We start from the raw sequence: 19,505 nt of genomic DNA, 5'->3' as shown, positions 1-19,505 counted from the left end.
AAAAGAAAAATCAACAACTTGTCTTATCTACCTATATCCAGGGTATTGAGTTAAACACTAGTAGTAATATAAACAAGAATAAAATACGCTTCTTTCTTTCCAGGATGAGATACACCATAAACTTAGTGCCTGAATTTTTTATTCTGTTTTATTTTGTTTAAAGTATGTCTACTAGATACAGAGAATATGAAAAGTGACTTCTTTAAACTCACTCAACGTCTTTTCTCTCCCTCTTCCTTTTCAACAGATGGTATTCAGGAATCCCTCTTTCTTAACCACTATCTGTTCATCTGTCTCCCATTGACGACACTTGCTAAGGTCATATTCTAGTTTTGCTGTGGCAGCAGCTACAAATACCGACCCCACAGCATCCATGGTTATGAGCCAGGTTCTCTGGGGCTTCCATGCAGATCCTGTCTGAGAGGGAGAGGTGAACATTGTTCCTGGGACTCAGCAGTTCTCACCACTGGCGGTGACTGAGGCCAGGGCAGAGGAGGAGAAGCTGTATTCAGTCAGGGCTGCTGGGAAGGTGACAGTGCTGGCTTTTCCCAGACTCCCAGATGCAAGTTGCAATCCCTGGCTCCACGACTGGCAGAGGCTACCAGTCCCATGGTAATTGCAGATCTCCAGAGCAAGGATATTGCCCTTGTCCCTGCAGAGCCCAGTCCCCAGGCAGCAACATCCTGGGTATCTCCAGACAAACTTGAGCCCCAGTACTACTGGCTTTCAGTTGTGAGAAGCAGGTGGTGGAAACACAGCTAGACCAAAAAGGGAAGAGCAGTAGAATTTTCCAAAAGGCTAGCCAGGTATGCTAGCTAGAGCCTCCAGATCAGAGAAGGCCACTTAGAACACCAGTGTGCCCCCAGAGGATAGCTTGATCAGAAGCATTTCTGACTCCCAGAAATGGCCCAATTCTTTCATGGTTCCTGAAAGGCCATGCTGGCTTGAGTAGTTGGGGGTGAACATCCCAGGCTATCTGGGGCCTGAGATGGGGACCTGTGTCCAAGGCTTCCTCTTCACCAGGACTCCTCTGGCTTCTCTTCAGTAGTCAAGCTTTCTGGTTCTGAAACTAGACCTGGATTTGCGGCTCTGGATGTGGGTCAGCCTTTAGTTCTTTTTTGATGCTGAAACTAGGATACTGGTTGGAGTCAATAAGGTTTACCTTGGTCCTTCTGCATTTCTGGCCTCACTGGGGGTGCTGGGAGAGGTATATGGTCCTTGTGACCTAAATTCCTCCAAGGTCAGGGTTCAGCTTGAACTCTTGAACTTCTTTGTTAAGCCTCCCATTTCTACTCTCAACATTGAAGATCACAGTGGAAACCACATCAGATGTGATCTTCTGTTCACAATCCACAAGACATCACCAAAGATAGAAGTCCTCAGCTCCCGAGCTCCTCCAGCTAACAACAGAAGGCCCATGACCCTAACAAAGAACTCACTGTCTGAGACATGCCCAACAGTGTTTCTTGTATTCTCACTGACCAAGTTTGCATTTTAAAGGTTAGCAAAGAAAAGAGGTATGATCAATGATGTATCTTTACAACCTCCTCCTCCTGAATGGTATCCAAGTTATCCAGTCATCAAGAAAGCCATCGTAAGTGTTACAGTCCTGGGAAAACAGCAGCTAATAGCTGGCTGACATTCTGGGCCTGGTTTTTGCCAACTCTGTTGTCAACTATACCAGGATGTCAGCATAGTTGAAGAAAAGAAAAAAAAAAACAAAAAAGCAAGCCATCATTCTGACGAGCTAAATTAAATGTCAAGCTCTTGGCAGCAATTACTGCTATAGGTTTTATTTTCTGTCATGATAGCTATGGGCCTATATAAAGAAACAGAGGGTTTGAGATATATTATTGAGGAAAAGTTGCAAAAGTTGGCTAGAGCAACGAATAGGCGATAAATATCACTTGAGACTAGTTTCTCATAAATGCAGGAGTTGTGCAAAGAAGTAAAATGGATTTTGAAAGTAGACACTTTCACAAAGTTACTTTCCTTCTCAATATCACCAAAGTGATTCATAGACTAAAACCCCAAGAAGGCTTAGCAGAAAAGAGGTGAAAACAGAACTGAGGCAGAAATTTTTTTCCTCGAATGAAACATTTACTTATGATCATTATTGATCAAATAGCTTTAAACAAATCCAGAACAGGTTTTCACATTTCAAGCTTTTAGTACAAAGGAATGAAGTGCTTTTAATTGATTTTAGTTTTGCAGTGCTGGGGATTGAACCTAGGGGCTTTTGCATGCTGCTAAGTACTATACCCCTGAGCTACATCCCAAGTAGTGCTAATGTTTTATCAATGAGGGACATCATTGTAGAGGGGATGGAGTAGTGTCCTAGTCTTTGCTTCATTGTGAACTTCAAAGACACAGCAAGTCAGTTGGCACAATCATTGGTGAAGTCTCCTGACAAATTATGTGTAGAAACTGTCTTAGGACAACTATGGGAGGGGAATGAGGAAAGAAATTTTCTTTACTCTTTATTATCCATTGGTCAGGGAATTGAGTTCTCCATAATTCCAGGTTGCATCATTCCATCTCTTTGGTGGCTGCTTTGGAAGTCTTATCTCTTACCCATGAGATCTGACATTTTATTGAATTCTGAAAGTATAAGGAAGATCCAATAACTCCAGGCATGTTGCTCAGTGCACTATTTAGCAGCAGTCTTATGGTAGAGTCTGGCACTTCCCAGAAAATGACTGGTCAGCCCCAACCTGGCATAACTATGAAGGCTTGAATGATATTCTTTGGCAGCAGGGCAGCTGGTATACAGTAAGAGCTGTGACCCACATTTTGTTGCTCCCTTCTCTGAAATTAGCAATGCTGCCTATACAAGATAAATTTCTTTGACTAAGGGCTGTATGTAATAACAACTGATTCTGTCTCTTTCTCTTTTTTTGGTGGTACTGGGGTTCAAACTCAGGACTTCACGCTTGCTAGGTGGGTACTGTACCACCTGAGCCACTCCACCAGCCCTTAATAACAACTGATTCTGGATACTTTTGAGCAAAAGAATATTTTGAAAGATCATGAAAAACTCTCAGGGTAGAAAGGAAGGCACGAGTCAAACAGACAACAGACAGTTTTATTTCTTTATTTTACTTATTTCTGACACAGGGTCTTGCTGTATAGCCTAGGTTGGCTTCAAACTGGTGATCCTCCTGCCTCGGCCTTCTAAGTACTGGGATCATAGACATGCACCATCATGCCCAGAAACCAGGCAGTACTGAAAGCAGAAATTGCCTAAAGTTCTTTTCTATTACTGATGCTCAAAAAAACTAACTACAATCATTACAATTCACTTGCACCATTCTGCTCAAGATCAAAAATTCCAGGAGAAAGCCTGGTAGGACAAGCTTAAGTCAAATGCTTACTCACTTATGTTGTGGACCAGAATTTCTATTCCATCAAGCCAATGTGCAAGAAAACCCCCACAAAAAAAATGTTATTAGAAACAGAAATTGATGCTGTGTTAACAGAATGTCTTATATAATTCATCCCTTTGGCTGTTCAGCAATTTTCTTTCCATACATAAACTTTCAAATCAGTCTTTCCTAACATAATGCAGTTATTCCTCATAAAACAGAAATTTCTCACCCATTCCAGAGAGAGAGCGATAACTCAAAGCCTTGGTTTTTATTGCATCACTTGAAGTCCAGGATATATAGGTGATGTATGTTTCTGGTCCAACTCCAGCTCAAATGTCTTAGATCAAGTCCTAGAAGCAGAGACCAAGCCTGGGATTCTTTTTTTTTTTTTTAAATACATATAATATGAACACTTTAAGAGTTTCAGGTCATCCCATGGGCCAAGTGGTCAATATCCAGGACCCAAGAGCAAGTTTAGTGCAACCTCCAAGCCTCTCACTCCAACCCCAGCCCAGAGTGACGTGCTCACCTTTGTGCATGGGCCTTTCACATTGTAGATGATGGAGTAGCTCCCACCGTTCATAAATTCCACATGCACCTGTGTGCACTGTCCCTGGGAGCTTGTCCTGCCCAGCTCTTTGGTGACCCTAGCCAGCTTAATGGGCTGCACACAACTAGTGTCCATGATGGCAAGTGGCAGCCATTGAGTCAAGAGAAGCCTGAGATTCTGAGGAAGAGGGAAGTAGGAGAGGGGAGGGGAAATTAGGCCATGATACAGTCTCAACAGGGGTTGGTGTCAGTCTGATCCGACAAAGAATTCTGGTGTCAGTTTGAAATTCAGGTGTGACTAAATGATCTACAAAGGCTACCTGATGTATCACAACCTGGACAAGTACATCTGCCTAAAAAGTATGGCTTGATAGTATTAGACTTGCTTACCTCTCTCGTTTCTATAGGGAATTTCAGGACCCTCAAATTCCTATATACCCTCTTTGACTCAGTTGAACTTTCTTAAAAGTTCCCATTCCCACTGATGGCCCAAAAAAAAAAAATACATGAATTTTATTACTTTAATAAAGCTGGTCTCTTCCAGTTTTAAACTGTCTCACTTCAGGGAAAGTTTTGTTATATGTCAGCCCTTTATAAGGGCTGGTTGTTTTCTCTCCAAGGTCTTAAAGTCTTTATCTCCACCTTTCCAAGATGTATTCTGGTGTGCAGGCTGCTGTTGTGATTATGGGAGTATTTGTCAGCAAACTGCCTCTGATCTCTAGTTGAGATGTAGTCTGGTGTCTCAATTTTGGCTTTTGCTCTCCCCATAGCTACCACTGAATGGCCAATGTGATGATGTGGTTTCTCAGCACTCAGCCCAGTGGTGGTCTTTGACTTTTTCCATTTAACAGTACTGGGGGTACAGGTATACACTACCAAGCATTGACTAACCTGATCCCACTGTGGCTTTCACTGGTGTTGAAAATCCTTTACAATTCTGCCATGTCTCCATCCAGCCCCTGGTTGGGCTACTTTGTAGCTCCTGCTATGTAGTAATTACACCTCTTACCATGGTGATCCTGTGGCAAACCTATTAGCTCTAACTGACCCTCCCCCTTTTTTTGTTGTTGTTGTGGTACTGGGGTTTGAACTCAGTGCCTACACCTTGAGCTACTCCACCAGCCCTTTTTTTGTGATGGGTTTTTTCAAGATAGGGTCTCACAAACTATTTGCCCGGGCTGGCTTCAAACCATGTCCTCCTGATTGCTGCCTCCTGAGTAGCTAGACAGGCATGAGCCACTGGTGCCCAGTTCTTCTGTATTTTGTATCCCATGTGATCATAGGGACACTCTTAAGTTCTAAATTAGAAGTGAGGGTTGTGCCTTGCTTCTTGGCTCTATCTGGGGTCCGTTCTCTCACTAATCATCCCTGGTCCTGCCATAGTCTGAATTCTAGGAGAGATCTCTCAGGGAACTAGCTGGTACCTTCTACCCTATTCTATCAAAAAGACTTCTCCCAGGTCTGGAGATAGAATGCTTGCCTAGCAAGCATGAAGCCCTGAGTTCAACCCCAGTGCCATGAAAAAAAAAAAAAAAAAAAAGGGGGTGAGGGGGTTTGAGGATATAGCACAGTGGTAGAGTGTTTGCCTACCATGCAAAAGGCCCTGAGTTCAATCCTCAAGAACCAAACACTGAAAAAAAAAAGATGATTTGGGCTGGTGGAGTGGCTCAAGTGGTAAGAGTGCCTGCATAACTCAAATGGTTAAAAGCACCAAGAAGGTGTCAGGACAAAGGTACACCCCCAATCGATCTACTTCCTCCAGTTGGGCCCCACCTTCCACAGTACCACCACTTTCTACATCTATTCAAAATTTCAGTGGACTATAGAGCCAGGGAGCTCTTCTGGACTGGGCCCACTCCACCAGCCCTTTTTTGATGGGTTTTACCAAGATAGGGTCTTGAGAACTATTTGCCTGGGGCTGGCTTTGAACCTCAATTCTCCTGATCTGTCTTCTGAGTAGCTAGGATAACAGACATGACCAACTAGCACCATTGTGCTTTTTTCAAGGTGGTCCGAGGGATACAATTTGAAAAGCACTGCAAAATTGTTTTCCAAGACCAAGCTTGATGGCACATGACTACAATCCAGCAATCAGGGGGCTAAGGCAGGATGATTGTGAGCCTAGGATATAAAGAGACCATCTTTAAAGAAATGACAAAAAAATCCCAGAATAACTGTAAAGGGCTGTAAAACATGTTTATGTGGTTATTTTTTTGTCTTCCCTCCTTCAGGTTAGCACAGGGTCTTGCTATCTAGTCCTGGCTGGCCTCAAAACTGATCCTCCTTCCTCAGAGGAGAGATTACAGGCATGAGCCCCTATGCGGTTTAAAACAGGCCTTATTTGTGGAACAATGACTTTTGAGCATTAGACACAGGATATTAAAATTTTTCCTGCAGAGCTGGAGATTGAATCCAACCCAAGGCATTGTATGCATGCTAGAGAATTGTCTCCTGGAGCTATCCTAATTCCTTTTCTTTGGTGGAGGAGGGGAAGTTGTTAGTGGGGTTTGAACTCAGGGCACGGGTGCTCTACCACCCCCTATTTTGTGTTGGGTATTTTCCATAGTCTTGTCCAGGGTTGGCTTCAAACCATGATCCTCCTGGTCTCTGCCTCTTTTGTGAGCTACTGGTGACCAGACAAATCCTTGTTTTTTTGACAGGTTCTTGCTTTATAGTTCAGGCTGGTTTTAAATTAAGCCCCTCCTGCCTTCACTTTTTGTTAAGGAAAGGCTTTGCTTTTGAACTTTAGTACAATCTTATTTGCATCTCTGTTGACATTTTTGTACTAAGACTTAAGACTTTCAAAGTTATGCTAAAAGCACTTTTGATGCCTTATGTATAGATCCTTGAAGTTTTAGTAGTATGCACTACTTCTACACATTGATCTAGTGCCCCATTTAATGCATTTTAAGAATTTATGTTCACTTCTCTCCATTCGAGACTTCCCTCTAGTCCAATAACCCTACTTAACATCATTTACCAATCAAAAATAATGGCAAGGAAAAAGGTCTCCTTTTCCCAAACTGTATACTTTTAATTATCCATACCGTATTATTTTTTGATCAAGGTCTGAATTATGCTGAGGCAAACATTAAAACATTTTTAACAGTCTATTTATTTACATTACTCAATTCTCAACGACTTGATGAAAGCCTCTCCAGGGATGCTTTCTCCAGTAGGACTAACAATTTGACTCAGTTGTTACTAGTGGTAATTATTCTCTAGGGAGGACTCATTTTACCCTAAGCAACCCCAACCTACCTATGCTTAAAGTACCCCAGGGAAAGGTTAATTAACATTCATATGCCAATGAAGCCTACTCCCAACCTTTGGGGAAACCAGATCATAGACAGCAGTCATCTTAGGGGTTTTGATACTTAATTCACATGTACTACTAACCAGTAACTCTAATGCCTCTCTACAAACTAGAGTGTCACTTTAATTCCCTTATAATGCTTTATTTGCATGCACTACTTAATGTGTACTCAAAATACTGCCTAGATCACATTATATGCTTCTTTCCCAAATTGCAAAATTATACTTGAAGGCAACAGATAATAAGTTTAAGAGCTGTTCATACCAGGAACAATGCTTTGGAGTTATTCTACATTAATTTCAATATTCTCAAACATCAAACTAGTAACTTAATTAGAAACTCATTCAAAACCACTTTATGGCCAGGCGTGCTGGTACATGCTTGGGTAAGTGAGACCACCCCCCCCTCCCCAACACCCAATCTCAACCAGTAACATCAGCAGCCTGTTGCATGCCACCACAGAGGCATCTCTGTGGTCTAAGGTTGACCCCAAGGGAAAAAAAATCCAAGACCCTACCAGAAAAAGTAAAGCAGAAAATAAAAAAACCCAAACAAAAAAACTTCACTCAGGTATGAGAGGTAGACTTTTAAGTGCTATAAAGATACTTCATACAAAAAAATGTAACTTGAGACTACTGTATTTTCTTACATGAGGAATGATTTCAGTTATCAATGAACCCCTTTTAAATTGGGCACACATCAAATCTAGCATCATGGGAGTTTTATTTGGAAGTGAATTTTAAACTATTGATACAAATGCCAAAATACTACACAAAACATCCACAGGAACTTTTTGAATTGTTCACAAACATTTCCTACACAATCCAACATACAACAGAAAAATGGTACATCTTTTTCTTTTGATTTGCATACAATGGAAAAACAAGTATATATATATTTTTACAAAGTTAGACACTAGGTTAACAGTTTAAATCTATAGGTGAGAAATTATTTAATAAAAAATAACCAGAATTTATTCAGCATCAGCCACTTCCACAACCAAATGTTAAATATGACCAATAAAATTTGCTGCCAATCAGACATCTGGAATATAATTTGTATTATTACTTTAATACCGCTCCCCACCTTGGTTCTTTATAACTAACAGAAAACTAAAATCCCTAGCTTATTGTAAGCATGAATATGTGTATGATGGAATTTCTTCCCAAACAATGGATTTTCAAACCATCAAGAAATCACCCGAACTGAATTTGTCAATATACTTTGCTTATATCCAAGAGGTGCATTTATATCCAACAGAGGAGCTGAAAATCAAACTTAGTATTTAGGGGCGGAATGGAAAATTCAGCTACCATTTGAAAACTGTCTTAAAAAAAAAAAAATGACCACCAAAAATAGGTTCACTAAATTTATTTTAAAAATCATAAAACGTTTCTTACAAAAGAGCATTACATTCTGCACACTGCTCTGAACAAATGCCAGGGACATGTGAACTATTGTTACTTTCCTCCCTGCCCCCCCCCAAATGTTTACAGTGACCACAAAGCAAGGTGTTCACAATAATTACATGGGGGGATTTTTTTTTTAAAACCACCAACAATGAACAAAAAATAAAATCCACTCACTCTGCTGCTGTTTCAAAATTTCAATGTTAGTTTTTGCACACCCTCCCCCCCCAACCCTGTTTGTAAGGAACTAAAACATTACATCTGGTGAACAGCAAAGATTTCACTACACCTCAAATGCAGAACACCTATGAAGCAGAGGAATGTTGGCTTTTTAAACAGAAGCAGATAAAAAAAAAAGATGCAGGACTCCTTCAGTTCTTCACTAGTCTTAGAAAAACTTTCCAGAATACTGCTTCACACTATAAAAAAGAAAAAATATCTTGCATTAGAATCCTTCAACATCTGCATACTGCTTCACACTATAAAAGAAAAGAAAAAAAAAGTACGAATTAGAATTTTTGTTCGTAACATCTCATTCAACATTAAGACAATTTTAATGCTAAATTAAAATAAACATGTCCATTATTAAAATTAGAAGACTTTAAAAAAACATTAGCTACTATAAATTAAAGCAATATAAAATTCAAGAAAAATGATTAATCAGACATTAGTAGAGCAGAATCAAGAAAATGAAACTGAAAGTTGTTAATATTTGGTAGCAAAGACACAGAAATGCCAGGAAGGTGTGAAATGCTGCATTTTACAGCACCAATCATTTGTCCTGTAGAGGTGGCCTGTGCCATATGGCAGACTGTGATTTGTTGTCAATTTAGTTATCTAAAAACAACAAAATCACTAGTCTTCCACACAGAACTAGGTCAACATCCAATGTATCTTCTATAGTTTCTACAGGCTCTGTATAATTTATAACGAGTGGTTTTGGCAGCAGTTTTCACCAGGGAAATGAGAAGTTTGCTTGGTTTAAGGCTTCTTCCAGCAAGATTAGTATTGTCTTCAGTTTTAGTAAGAAAGCAGAAGAAAATTAAAGCAAAGCTATTAGAATATTAGAATGTTTAGAAGTTAGGTTCCCAAATGACCGAAACACCATGGTTTCTAAAAGAAAAATCAATTAAGAAAAGCTTTCAAAGGTTTTAGTGTGGAAATGTAACACAAAGCTTTATTGAAACTGACCTGTTCTGCAGCAAATACTGTGCATTCTGTATCTGGTCCTGTGTTCCTGTAATGGTAATGATCCGATCTTCAGATCCTTCTAAAGGCTCATCAATTTTGATCGAAGCTCCCGACTCATGACGAATTTGTTTAATCCGCTGACCACCTTTGCCAATAATAGATCCAGCCAACTGAAAAGATTTAAAAATACAAATGTTCACGAAACTTTTAAAGAAAATATGTAATCGGTATAAATCAATGATCATCAAAGAATCACTGGAGCTGGTGGAATGGCTCAAGTAGTAAAGAGGCTGAATTCACCTAGGTACAACCCCCTTCACATTTACTGGTTTTTATTCGGACTGGCTCACTGTAAAGTAGTCAAAGCTCAGACTACAATGCATTTATACTACACATGCTAACATTCCCTTTACAAGACTCAAAACTGTAGTGGTTATCTCACGCTGAAGACAATAAACAATCTCAATCCTAGTAATTTTGGTTAAATCCTTCGGAGTTTAAAGGAAATTTAAGAGGAGCAGGAAATAAACAGAAAATGTTTTACTAAATGTTCCTGGTATTAAGGATACTTACATCTTTGGGAATAGTTACTTGTGTAGTAATAATAGGTCCACCAAGATCACCATATGAGCCACGACCCCCTGCATAGGAATAATCTGATTTAAACAATGAGCAGTAAGTTCATCTTAAAAAATAAGCATGAAATAATGTTTGATTTCACAAAGGAGAAAACTTACCATATCCGGAGCCACCCTAGAAACAAAGAAAAAAATAGGTTATTACTTTACTTTCAAAATAACAAGCCATTTTAATACTGATAAAAACCCTATAAGCTTAAGAAATCATAATTCTCCCCTATCTTCTCTAGTTTATTCCAAGTAAATAGTAATAACAAAATGGATTTAGGTACAGAACAAGAAACAAAAAACATGAGGAGAAACACTTATTGGTAAGCAAATATCTTGTATTACCGATAAGCACAGTATCAAAGATACTCAACCTGTGGTTCATAAGCCATCTGCCATTCTGATGGGCTCCATGTGTCTATGGCGGAGTCCCAAGTCTCATCAGCACTGAAACCAACCTGTGTTAAGCAACAGAAATAAAATTAACATTAACCTATCATACTTGTCATGGTTACCATTTTTCTACAGGTAGAAAGTTTTTTGGAGTTTCAGTAATTTTAAAATAGAAATGACTACATGTCTAAGTATTTCAACTGTAAGAAAAGCTGCTCAATTGCCATTAATACTCAGCAAAATGTTAACAATCTGATTTTAGGAACTCCTCACAGCCCTCACAAACATACTAATAAATGAGCAGTTCTTACCATGCCGTCATAGCGGTCTCCAGGTCTTCCTCTTCTGTCATAGGCCATTAGATCTCTGTAAACATAACATCTGTTATAATCTCAATTTATCCACCACACATATAAAAAATTTCCACTATTCCATCTAGCTTTTTATGTTGACTTGTAGATTAAAAAAACTTACCCTCCTCTAGGTGGTGGTGGTGGTGGAAGAGGAAGATTCCGAGCTCTGCTACCACCCCGGCCACCTCGACCAGGAGGAGGAGGAGGAGGTCCTCGACGAGGGCTCATATCATCATAATCTCTTCTAGAGGGAGGCATGGGGCGTCCACCCCGACCAGGAGGCATCCTGTCAAAACCACCTCTTCCTCGCATGGGAAATCCCACAGGACGTCCACGGCGGTCATCAAACATCATTGTAAAACCACCATAATCATAGGTTTCATCATAAAAGTTGGGATCATAAGGCTGTGCACGCCCCTTGATGGGAGACTAAAAACAGAAATAAAAACCTTACAGATTTGAGAAGGAGAAATGGCAGCATTTTATAGATGAACCTACAAAGCACACAATGCAATGGGGTCAAGGTCTGTTAAGTGACCACTCGAAGGCTATGATGACTAGTATCTTGGGCCAGTCTATGATCCATAGGGAGGCACATCAGATGAGAAATGTGCAATGTAGTAAAATGATACAAAAGTAGCACTATTAGGGCTGTATGTAAAGCCAGGCAACATAAAATTGCTAGGAAAAGGGCAAGTAAACATTAGTCCAAATATTGTGAAACTACTTTTGCAGAAATCAGTTTCACGAAATTGAATGTAACAAGGTTATTTACCTCCGATATAAGATCAAGGATGATCTTTATGCACTCTACAACTCTATCAGGCTTTCCTCCAATAAGAACAACTCTGTCAGTGGAATGAGGACAGCACTCCTGGAAAAGCTTGATTGTTGTCTGAGTGTTCTGAGTTTACAAAAAGAAAAATTTGTTAGAAGAAATGAAACACATTGAAAAATAGGTTTTCTAGGCTCCACCAATCCCTTCTAATACAAAAAAAGTTAAGACAAAACAATTTGTCTAGACTGCCAGACCTTGGTCTTAAAAGCCAATTAGATAAATGATAAGGAATCTTAGAAAGTAACAGTACTGTCTATAGAATTTAGTGCTTTAGAACCCCATTTTCAGTAAGGAATACAGCAACAGGAAAAAAAAACAATGCTTTTACCTCTCGAAGTTCTTTGATTTTAGCACCTTTGACCCCAATAATCCCTCCTGCCAGACTCTGATGAATCAACAGTCTCAACTCGCAGTCAAAGTCGCTTCCTTTATAGTGTTGATACTGTGGAGGGAGAGTTGTAAAATTTTAGTTTGTTATCAATAACTACAATATATACTTATCAGCTATAAGCATAACAATAATATACTGTTGCAGAGAGCAACCTGAATTTATATTTCAATAACTTTACCAGTTATGTGCTTATTATCCTCAATAGCCAGGCCCAAAAAGGACATTCTGCACCACCTTAAAAATTATTTTATTTTCAGGTCCTGCAACACCATACCCACACTGCAGCCATTTAGCATGTCGCTGTTACCACAAAATTATTATTAACATTAAAATAACACCATAATAAAAATGACTGCAAAGCACTTTGCAAATGTAGTTAATTCCCACTGCAGCATGGAGCAGGGTCAACAGTTGAGTTGTAAGACCATTCATGTATCATGTTTTTAAGCCTTTTTCTAGAGATGGGAAAAGTACACTATGTTAAAAATAAAATTGATCCTATGGGCCAGGCTCCATACTTCAGTGGGGTTCAATGGCACTATGACATACATTTAAGCATTCCACAGCATCAGATTCGAGCGGGAGCTGGCTGGTTGCAGTGGGTGATGGCAACTGCAGGCCCTGAAAGTAGAAAAATAAGAGTAATAGGTTAAGTGTCTAGCGTGATCAGGCTATTGTCGCATATATTGGTAAAGCCACTACAATTTATTTTAAATCTATTAAGAAAACTGCTAACAATAAGACCCAATTTAAATTCTTTTCTATGTATACCTAGTAAATAAATCATTACACAGAATCTTAACGTCCTCTAGTTATATCTACATCTTTCTTTCAACATATTTCCACATTCCTAATTTAAAAAACCCACCTAAAACTAAATATATATTGAACCTATGACCACAAGTAGTTCGTATTTACTACTTCAGTAGTGGCCAGCCTGAGATTTTAAAAACAGTAACTCATGTACAGTAAAGCTACACAACACACAGATGTTACTGTTACAAACCATTTTAACCCACTCTCTCCCCTCTCCCACTATGCCCCAATAAAACACTTGAACCCCCATATTGCCAAATACATTTAAAAAAGTATGAGCCTACCTCTTCCAAGGTAGGGATGATTTTCTTCAGAATTTCTCCAATTGTTTCAATATCAGCACTGATGCTCAATATGCTGTCAAACATCACAAATACCAGATAGTACAAAAAAGTTGGAAAAGAAAATGAGTTTTGTGTTTGTCACCAGCAATCACATAAACTTTTACAGAAAAGTAACATAACAATTACTTAATATTCCCCATTTAAAGTAGCCTATTTATGGATTTTTTTCACATGCATTTTATGCCCAATATAGACATGGTAACACTATTAGGAGACTTGGAGAGAGACAGAGAATGGGCTTTTGGAAGGGCTCAGAATAAGTGGGCAATAAATTGACCAGAACTGAAGCAGAGTTGAATACGTATGTTCCCCGCCACCAAGTTAAGGACACCCTCGCTGTTACATTGGTAAAACTGGCACACCTTCTCTTAGGCAAAGTGGGGAATATGCAAGTGGTGAACATTGTATTTGGAGTAAGGTTATGGATACCAGTTAGAAATTAGATTACTAATGGGCTCTGCAAGAAAACAAATACAAATGCAAGACAAAACAAAGACAACACAAATGAGAAGTGAAGGAAAGTGAACCAGAGTTAGCATTTCATCAGAAAAAATTATGAACAGGCAATGTTGGGAAGCAAGGTGGGCCACAAAGACAGAGCGAGAGACTACTTGGGTAACAATTTGATTTACAATGCAGCAAATATGCAACACTTGAAGCTGTGCTCCTTCCATCGAAATAAAATTAGTGGATCGTTTGGGTGGGCAACTCACGGTAAAAGTTCAGTGACAAAAAGACTTAATGGGGAAAATAAGACAGAAACTTGAAAAACAATACACCGTCTAAAGGGGATACTATTTAATTATATAAAAGGCAGGTAATAAAATACATTTCTCTCTTTCTAATCAGGCAGTGAGGCATAAACTGTTGGGACATACCGCTCGGGGCCACTGCTGTCTGGGACTGAAACACTGGCATTGTACTGCATTGGTCATTGGCGTTCGTGGATGTTGGCATTGGGCATGGGCATTCAATCAGAAGTTGTCAAGTATGGTACCCGTTTGGCAACGAGCACATTTTTGGGCATAGCCAACCAGGGTTTTCACATGGGCGTTCAGGGGCGGATGGGCCAACGTCATGGTGGGCAACGCAGGGGTAAGTCGATCCAGTACATGGGCAACGGAGATATATGGCCAAAAAAACAAGGAGAGGGAAAAGGGGGAAAAGCAATAAATTTTAATTTAATACAAACTATACTCATACTCTCAATTAATGAAACAAGCTTAAGTTGTTCTGAAGACTAACACATTAATGGACTTCTCTATACCTGACTGTGGCTTAACATTTAAGGACCTTAAATGATGGTTCTATTTTTTTTTTTTAAAAACAAAACCAAAAATAAAATAAAAAAAAAGAAAAAAAAAACCAAAACAAAACAAAAAAAGGAAAAAAACCAAAAAGAAAAAAACAAAAAGAAAAAAAACCAAAACCAAAACCAAAAAAAACAAATGATGTTTCAGTAGCAGGCTGGCTCATGAGGGTAGACACAAAACCTGTCATGACTCAAAGTTCACTTGAGGAAAATGGGGAAATAACCCAGATAATTTATAGAACATCTGGATTAAGAGGAGACAGATTCATAAAAGACAAAACAAAAATTCCCACCCCAAAACCCCCAGTAATAAAAGATTGGTTTGGTTTCCTAAAGTTTAAAATGCATTAATTGACCTTAATAGGTAGGTTTATAAATTTTAAAACAAAATTTTAAGTTCAGTTTACAGTTATCAAGAGAACATACAAAGATCTGCGACCAAGAGAGAAATGAAATACTGTTAAATAAGTACTCAACACAAAGTTATTTGCCTCAATTTTAGCAAGAAAAACATCAAGAAATGTGTACACTATGAGAAAAAATTTAGAAATTCTGGTGTAGCCATGTCCTATAGACACACTCTGATACTGCTAACATTCAATGTGTCTAATCACAAGAGTCAACCCACTATAAATTATGAAGACCCAAACAAATCATAGGCATTGACAAATGATTTCCTGATTGTACAATTAAGTGCCTACTCTATTCTTTATACGTATTTAAACCATGCAACCTCAACATTAAAACCTCTCTGCTCCACGTAAGCTGTTAAAGAACAGATGGACAATTTTTTTAAGAAAGGAAGTAATTTCTGGGTTTATTCAGCTACCTACAATGGTCTTCAGTAATGCTGTAATTGATTCACACGCTTGGGGAATGGTGAGATTAAGGGTTTTCACATTTTGTCACTATTTCTAGTTAAGATGTTATTTTGCTTGAAGCAATCATTTGGTAGAATCTTATTAGATAGTGGAGAGGTTTAATATAAACCTCTTACCTTACTGAACTCAGGCTTTTATTAAAACAGGAACAGCAAATCTTGAAATCAACTATGTAATAAATTATTAAATAGTTTGTACTACATTAGGTGAGTCTTATGATGGATACCTTTAAACTTCTAGAAAAACAAACAATCTGCTTGTTTAGTAGCTTAAATTAATACTTACGTCTGTACGAAGAGCCTTAATATTCTTGCCTCCTTTTCCAATCACTGCCCCAGCATTCTGGAAAATATAAAAAAAATAGTGTGTCTGTACTTTTAACTTTAACCAAAATCTCCTATGTGCTCAGTACTAAATAATAAAGACTACTGTAGAATATTCAAAATGCCATTAACACTATGGGTACATATATTTAAATATAGATCAATTTCACAATACCCATTTGTAAAACAAGTCAAAAATTTAAATAGTAGGTACCTATGAAAACATGTTAATTGAAATGTTTCCTAGGGAGCACACAATGTAATTAGCATTTAATGGCTTAAGAATCATTCCTCAGACACTCCTAATTTGACCCTGTAGTGGCTCATTGTAGCAATGGCTTTCACCTTGATTAGCAAAACACCATTACCAACATCTTCAAGTCAGTTTAGAAAGAACTACACATGAAAGTAAAAAAAAAAAAAAAAAGTTAACAAAGAAGAGCTACACAAACTTTTTATATTCATCAGTCTGCAAAGTCCTAAAAACTCCCCAGAGAGCTAAATGAGCTTAATTTTCACTTTCAAATTTTCAAGATTAAGTTTGTACCTTGCTCTGAAGCAGAATGCGTAATTCAACCATCTCATCAGTGTTTCTAGATCGTTTGAAAGCTTGTTCCTCTTCCATATCTTCTGCAGGGCGTTTACCTAGAAATTAACGTACAAATTTATCAAAGTTTTGATCTGTAGTTGCAATAGATTTTTTGGTAATGTATTAATGTTTCAAAACAGCTAAAGGCACTACTGTGAAGTCTTGTTCTTCACCCTCCTTTGTACTAACACTTTATTAAACCCCAGATATTGTAACAAATGCTTCAAAAGATTAGAAAGCACAAAATGGAAGGAAAAAAATTTAATTTATTGACTACTGTTTTATCTGTTCTCTATGCACAACATGGTTAATTCTTGTTCATAAACAGCCAAGATATACTGACAAGTATCTAGGACTATGAAATTAAGTTATGTAAATGATAGTGCATTACACCACAAATCATAATGTAAAAACGAAATCAATTAAAGAAAAAATATAAAATTATTTTAATTAAAATGCTTTCTCACCAAATTCACCATTGGTTTCAGTGTTGGGGAAGGTTTCCTCTGGCTGTTCAGTTTCCATTTTCTTGTATTAAATGGAGACACCGATCTGTTGAAAAAGAAACTAGTTCATTTGGCTTATCGGGAAGCAAGCTGTGTATCTTGCTAAATGCTTTCAATTAAAAACAATACTGCTTCTAGAACGTACCAGTTATTATATGTCCTTGTTGAGCAGAACTGCACTGTTCTGAACAGGACCGAGAACTGACACCCTAGTGCTTTAGTAGCCTATTAAAGTCATTAATCAGTTTTGCTTTTATTATTCTTATTACTGAACACTAATTTCTTGACACAACACCGATTAACCATTTCTGAAAAGTTGACTCTTCATCGAATCAGTTCTTAACAACCATCACCAACATTCAAAGGAGTCTGATTTTTGAAAAAACAAACAAAAAAAGCACTAATATTTAGCCATCAGATTGCGCCTCACTATGACTCATTACTGTTAAAGCCTGAAAAGAACCTAATTTTGTCCACGAAGTACAAAGCACAAATCTATGAAGAGACACTGCACCTCATTCTTCATAAAACTTTTAAGTCCTAATCCTTTTTTTTTAAACTGATGGCTCAAAACGCTATGCTCTGAAATCTCCAAAGTCTACAAATACAACCAACGGCAAACGTCAAACATACAACTAGTTCAATCTGCTGGAGGGTTAAATCTAAAATCCTGCTTAAGGAGCAGACTCAAACTGCCACAACTATTATTCAACAAAGGTAATGGAGCCCTTGAAACCCAATACCGTTGCTAGCGGAGTATTTTAAATGAGGCTAAAAAGCATATAACCAACAATTATACCTCCAACACGAAAGCCGCTCAGTGACAGAGCTGAGAGCGAGGACATGGAGCACTGCTAAACGGGCAGCTGGACCGCGAAGACCTAACGTTAGGCCAACACTTATGCCTCCCAGTCTTCCAAAACGTCCGTCGCCTCTCTCCCCTAACCACCGAAACGACATCTTTCCGGTCCAAAACTGTTTCTGAGGTGTGCTGGAAGGTTCAGGAATAATTTGAGCCAAGACTGCAGGTTTTATCCGTAAAGATAACGTCGCTGCTCGCGGGTCACCCTTCCGTTCCTGTGGTCAGTCCCCACTCCTCAGACCCCGAAATTCGTCCAGCAAAAACCCGCCGTGCCCTCCTCTCCGCACCTCCCCAAGGAACAGACAACACCCGAACCCCAACAGTTGGAAGGCGAGCGAACCAAGGCGCCGCACCCCTCCTCACCCGGATCCGGCAGGAAATGGCGGCCCGCGTAATGGCGACTACGTGCTACTAGGCGGAGCCGAGCGCGGACCCCTCCCCCACCCACCACGCGGTCCCGAAATCTCATCCCCCGCACCCCCCGCGGCCGGAGACAAAGCTACCACCGCGGAAGCCCCGGCCGTTCCATCCCTCCCGCTCCCGCTCAGACCCCGGCCAGGAGGCCCAAGCTCTGCGGGTAGCACACAAAGAGCGGAGGTGGCGCCCCCGCGGCATTCTCCGGTTCACGGTCCCGCCTGCCGGCGCTTTCTTCCTACAGTAAGGCCTACTCTCCGTGTCGCACAACTACAGTTCATCCTAGACACATGCCTCACGATTACTCGAAGTTTAGTACCACAACGCCGACTGCAGATACACGCTCAGGGAAATGGCGGAGGTGGGGGAGGGGACGCCGGGCAACGTTCCCCCTCCAAGAAGCGGCCAACCACTAAAGAGCCCCTAGAACGGCCCCCCTCAAGCGGAAAATCTGCGCCCCGACTCTCGTACCCACGCGCCGTTCGTCTAGTATTGCTCCTCACCCCGCAAGTCCGCCGTTCTTTACCAGCCGCGCCGCCTCAAACGGTCACAGCCAGACACAGAGAACGAGAACACTCCCCTCCCCCGCCTTCTCGCGGCCTCCTACTCCGCGGTCGCGCTCGATTGGCTGCCCAGGCTTCGTTGGTGGTGCGAAAGCAAAGCGATTGGCCCAAGGTCGCGTCAATCAAGACGACCGAGGCTCCAGGAACCCCGCCTCCCGCCGGCGACTCCCTTCGGGCTGTAAAGCCACGGGCCGGAGAAAACCCGGATAAGAAAAAGCCAACTCAGTCTTTCAGGGACTGATTCCCTTCCCGAATCCAGAATAACCAAGCCCCAGTAACTCCAATTACCTATAAGCCGCAAACAAGTGAGATGCAAGCAAAATGTCGAAGTCGGTGCCGCAGAGTAACAGAGGATAATGGCGTCCGCAATGCTGTCGACTGGAGCGCCCGCCTCCTCTCCCGTTCGCGCACTCACTAGTTGGGGGGAGGGGGAGAAGGGGAAAACGTCTCGCGAGATCCGA

The 19,505-nt window shown here is 40.0% G+C and overlaps 1 protein-coding gene across 8 annotated transcripts; it reads right to left on the bottom strand.

Annotated features, from left to right (window-relative positions):
- Positions 1–7,937: 7,937 nt before the first annotated feature.
- Hnrnpk (heterogeneous nuclear ribonucleoprotein K) lies at positions 7,938–19,492 on the bottom strand. 8 transcript variants are annotated; one of them, XM_020173698.2, is made up of 16 exons: positions 19,333–19,492; positions 17,167–17,251; positions 16,658–16,755; positions 16,073–16,129; positions 14,473–14,516; positions 13,535–13,607; positions 12,984–13,055; positions 12,372–12,485; positions 11,981–12,109; positions 11,327–11,634; positions 11,164–11,218; positions 10,834–10,917; positions 10,571–10,586; positions 10,407–10,489; positions 9,834–10,003; positions 7,938–9,121 (listed from the first exon to the last, which is right to left on the bottom strand). In XM_020173698.2, exons 2-16 carry the CDS (start codon positions 17,222–17,224, stop codon positions 9,088–9,090), a joined length of 1,395 nt encoding a protein of 464 aa, XP_020029287.1. In that variant the 5' UTR covers positions 17,225–17,251; positions 19,333–19,492; the 3' UTR covers positions 7,938–9,087. The 8 variants fall into 8 exon arrangements, with proteins under 8 accessions (XP_020029287.1, XP_020029289.1, XP_073908379.1 ...); XM_020173700.2 differs by lacking the exon at positions 19,333–19,492 and adding an exon at positions 18,985–19,137; XM_074052278.1 differs by lacking the exon at positions 19,333–19,492 and adding an exon at positions 18,985–19,137 and having other exon boundaries at positions 7,938–9,061.
- Positions 19,493–19,505: the final 13 nt, after the last annotated feature.

Source organism: Castor canadensis, chromosome 13 (genome assembly GCF_047511655.1).
Source record: "Castor canadensis chromosome 13, mCasCan1.hap1v2, whole genome shotgun sequence".
Lineage (NCBI taxonomy): Eukaryota > Metazoa > Chordata > Mammalia > Rodentia > Castoridae > Castor > Castor canadensis.
Note: the sequence above shows the minus strand (reverse complement) of the source record. Positions and strands in the feature narration are given on the sequence as shown.